At 40.2% G+C, this 4259-nt stretch overlaps 1 protein-coding gene across 1 annotated transcript in view; it reads right to left on the bottom strand.

The window, feature by feature from the left end:
- SLC28A2 (solute carrier family 28 member 2) overlaps positions 1 to 1841 on the bottom strand; it is a 31132-nt gene extending 29291 nt beyond the window's left edge. The window contains exons 1-2 of the mRNA XM_023527714.1: positions 1761 to 1841; positions 1538 to 1626 (exon numbers count right to left, since the gene is read on the bottom strand). Coding sequence (XP_023383482.1) covers positions 1538 to 1626; positions 1761 to 1841 — 170 coding nt within the window. The remainder of the gene's footprint in view (positions 1 to 1537; positions 1627 to 1760) is intronic.
- Between the last annotated feature and the right edge of the window lie 2418 nt (positions 1842 to 4259).

Here is a 4259-nt window from a genome sequence, read left to right as displayed (position 1 = left end):
TATGAAGTCATTGTTTATTCTTAAAAATAAAGAAAAAAAACAAAAACAACCTTTTGTTTGGGAGCTACTCTGGATCATATCCATTTCTTCCCTTTAAAAACTATTCAATATCCTCTTCTAAGCTTCACAATATATGACTTCTGCATTTTTTTATAAATATTCAAACCTTTTTCCACACCATGGAATATGGCTTCTATCTGACCTGCTTTACCCAAACAACTTTCTTAGACATTACTTCTGAGACCAAAACCATGATGAAAATCAAAGATTTTTCTTACTCCTCCTTCCTTGACCCCTGTCACACATAACACTGTGGACTATGCCTTCATTCTTGATACGTCCTTCTCTCTCTTTTGTTATTTTTCAATTACAGTTGACGTTCAATATTACTTTATATTAGGTTCAGGTGCACAGCATAGTGGTTAGGCATTTATATAATTTACAAAGTGATCCCCTGATTAGATTAGTGCCCAACTGGCATTAGACATAGTTATTACAATATTATTGGCTATGTTCCTTTTGCTGTACTTTACATCCTGATGACTGTTTTGTGACTACCAATCTGTACTTCTTAAGCCCTTCAACTTTTTCACTCAGCACCCCAATTCCCCTCCCATCTGGCAAACATCAGTTTGTTCTATGTATCTATGAGTCTGTTTCTGTTTTGTTTTTTGTTGTTGTTGTTCTTTACATTCCACATATAAGTGAGATCATATGGTATTTGTCTTTCTCTGACTTATTTCACTTAGCATAATACACTGTAGGTCCATCCATTTTGTCGCAAATGGTAAGATTTTATTTTTTATAGCCAAGTAATATTCCACTGTATATATGTAACACATCTTTATCCAGTTGTCTATTGATTGGTATTTGGGTTGCTTCCATATCTTAGCTAATGTAAAAAATGCTTCAATGAACATAAGGATGCATGTATCTTTTCGAATTAGTATTTTGGATTTCTTATTACCTTCCTTCTCTTCTGACTTCCAAAACTGTACTTTTTTAACTTTCACTATTATCCTTCATAGTGAGTCTTTCCATGCCTTTTTTTTTTTCCTGATTTTTCTTTCTCTCCACCCCCATACTCCATCTGAGTATTCCAGAAGAGCTTTTTTAAAAACGATATGGGTAACTTAATTTCTAAACCTCAATTTTCTGATTGAAAAAAGAGATTAAAATTAGTATCCACCTGTTGCTGTGAAAATTAATTAATTATGTAAAGCATAATGCACAATAGTAAGTACTCAATAAATGTTAGCTGTAATTATTCTCATTATTGCTACTTCTGTTGTGAGTCCAACCAACACCAATATTGCTGAGCTCCCATTATTTACAGTACAGGTCTATATAACAGTTAATTACATATAAATAGAGATGTGCATATGGTAATATCAGGTGGCTGTGAGTCTTATCTCCATAATAAGATCACAAGCTCCCTGGGAATGGGGCAATTTTGATCTCTTCTGAGTCCACTGTCCACACTTAGCCCATCCTAGGTCCTTAGGTCTTAACTGAACCAATTCTAGAACACCTGTACCTCTGGTGAGTAGAAGGTCCAACCCCATCTCCAAGGCTTTGTCCTCGTTCTTCATTCCTCCTGGTTTCTTCAGGATTTACTCCTTCTTCCTGTAAGCACAGATAGAATTGGGATGAATCATAGGGCCCTGCCAGGGAAGATGGGCAATGAGAGTGGCCAAAGACCCTGCATGAAGCTGTGCAACAGATCACAAAGCTGTGCAGAAACTAAACTGGTGAATTACCGTGAGCTCTAGTCCTGGGTTCTCTATGCCGGTCTCCACTGTGGGCAGAGCAATGGCCTCTCTTCCATTTGTTTTCTCCATCTCCTGTTCTCCTTAACTGAAAAACAAATTCAAGGCCAAGGCTGAAAGATTGGTCATTCCATAATGTGGGGGGGCTGGGGAGACTTTTTAGGGCCAGATACCCACAGGAAAAACAAAACTAAAACTCTCTAGAGGTTTAGTTGATTTCTTTAAGAAAGAAATTGTGTAAATGAGAATTGGGAAGATTGGAAGCATATTTTTAATATAATAAATAATGAACTATAGACGTCTATTTCCTATTGTGAATTGGTAAGGAAGGGGTAGTGAGATAGAGGAGAAATGAAGGGTGATTGGTGGGGGGCGGGGATTGAAATGAATAAGTGGTTCACCCAGGGCCCTAGGACCTATACTAAAAAGGACCCTGTTAGACTCCTTAAAAGAAGAGTCAGAGGGCAACTACTGTTAGCCTGGCGGAGACCCCACTGAGCTGTGCTGGGTAAGAAGGAAGCAGAAAGGGCAGCAGAGGGTTGGAAAGGCCCCAGACCCTAACATATTGCTGAGAAAACAAAGACTAACAGGTTTTCAAGTTCTCAACTATATTGTAGCACGAAAATGGTTTTTTGGAGCATCTAAGAGCATCCTCATTACTTAAATAAAAGAAGCCTATACTTAAAATAGTCAGCATGAATGTTAATTATCTCAAAGAAAATTTTAAAACAAAATGAGGGAATCAAGAAACTAAAGCAAACAATTGAGCCTCATTATATGCAACCCTGGTAGACAAACACTCAAATGTATAAGTTCATTCTGAGATGTTGCTTTACATTGCAGAAAATTTCCTTCCCCGTGGAAATTTTTTAATGTGATCTCTTCAAGCATTTAAAATATAATTTCATTAAACACACATAAACAGACTTTTGTGTAAATAAGGGCCTTTCTGTACAGGCAGAAAACTACCTATTTGGTCTAAATATGATGAATTAAGAAATTTGGCAAATTGAGTTCCTGCCCTCCCCAAACACCCGTTCTTACACCAATTTGTAGGGCTCCTTCTGTCTCCTCAGTAAAGGACGAAAAGAAAAACTCAGCTCTAAGAAATCCTAACTCTGAAAGGACAGGCTGAGACTGGCTTTCCTGTGATTGGCTCATTTGTCTTGGGCCCTCCTTCTCTGGGCTTGTCCTTTCCTGTAGAGGAGTGCAACTCTCAAGTTAAATATTTATATATTTTTAAGACTTTTGCAGGGTCAGTTCTACGAATTCTGCAGGGATTAACAGGCATATCAACAGAAGCATTGCCCTAGGCACTGGGGAACATAAAAGAAAAGTAAGAGAAAGTAAGAGAAAGGTCTCTGCACTCAAAACACTTTTATGATTCTGTACTGGAAAGACAGCCACTAGAAAACAACAGAAAACAAGACTACATGGGATTCAATACCAAATGATCACTATGAAGTTTTTTACTAATCCATTCAATAGATATTTATTGAATACTCACTATCACTCAGGCACTATTTTGGGTGCTGAAGACCCAAAGATTAATGAGACCTTGTCTCTGCCATAAAGGAACTTACAAATCAGTAAAGAAAGACCAATGTGTCAGAAAGGCTTCGTGGAGTTGGTAACAGTTGCCCTGAGTCTGGAAAGTCTTAAAAGCTAAGTGGGGGACCAATGATGGAAAAAGGGAAAGATATACCAGCAGAGAGAGAAACTTGAACAAAGACACAGAGGTGTGGCCTTCTCTGACATGCTAGGGAGGCTGTAAAAGTTAATTAAAGAATGGAGAGGGAGGGGGAAAAATGGCATAGATGATAGAGGCTCTGTTTATCCCTCTGGCGACCAAATCAAAGTTGTGACAGAAACAAGGAGCAGCAGCAAAGAAAAATCGCCTGGGATCTAGATGAACGAGCCATACAACTACGGAGAAATCCAAGAAAGCACCCCGCAATGGCTAAAGGAAGGAGGGGGCAAGGACACCAAGCTGCCGGGTCTCAAGCAGCTGAGTGAGACAGAGGCTACGGCAGAAGCAGAAGCCTCTTTAAAGGGGCCGCATCCATGAGTGTATTTTCATGATGATGAACCTGTTTGCTCTGAGCAGTAGTGCCCATTCATCTGCACACAGTGGGCACCAGGGACTTACAGGGAGACATTGTCAGAGTGAGGGCCAAAGCGAGACTCGCTTGGTACAGAAGTGCCAGCGATATCCGTTGTTCGCTGTTGAGCCCTCCCCGCTACCAGTGCACAGGACACAGCGCCACCACAGCTGTGACGTCATCAAACTGAATAACAAAGGTCGCTCCGCCCAGAAGATTGTCTGATACCCCATCTACCCCGACTTAAGCCCCACCCAAACCACATCCAGGTGTATCCTCAGCAAGTCAGGAGCTTCTTGCTGAGACTCACACTGGTGGAAGCAGCTGGCCTCAGTTTCTGGTGTGGCCTTTTGAGGCAACTGTAAGCACAGCATCTGTGGATTGCTTG

The sequence above is a fragment of the Pteropus vampyrus genome, unplaced genomic scaffold, assembly GCF_000151845.1.
Source record: "Pteropus vampyrus isolate Shadow unplaced genomic scaffold, Pvam_2.0 Scaffold19, whole genome shotgun sequence".
Classification (NCBI taxonomy): Eukaryota; Metazoa; Chordata; class Mammalia; order Chiroptera; family Pteropodidae; genus Pteropus; species Pteropus vampyrus.
The sequence above is the reverse complement of the archived record's forward strand: the minus strand, read 5'-3'. Positions and strand labels throughout refer to the sequence as shown.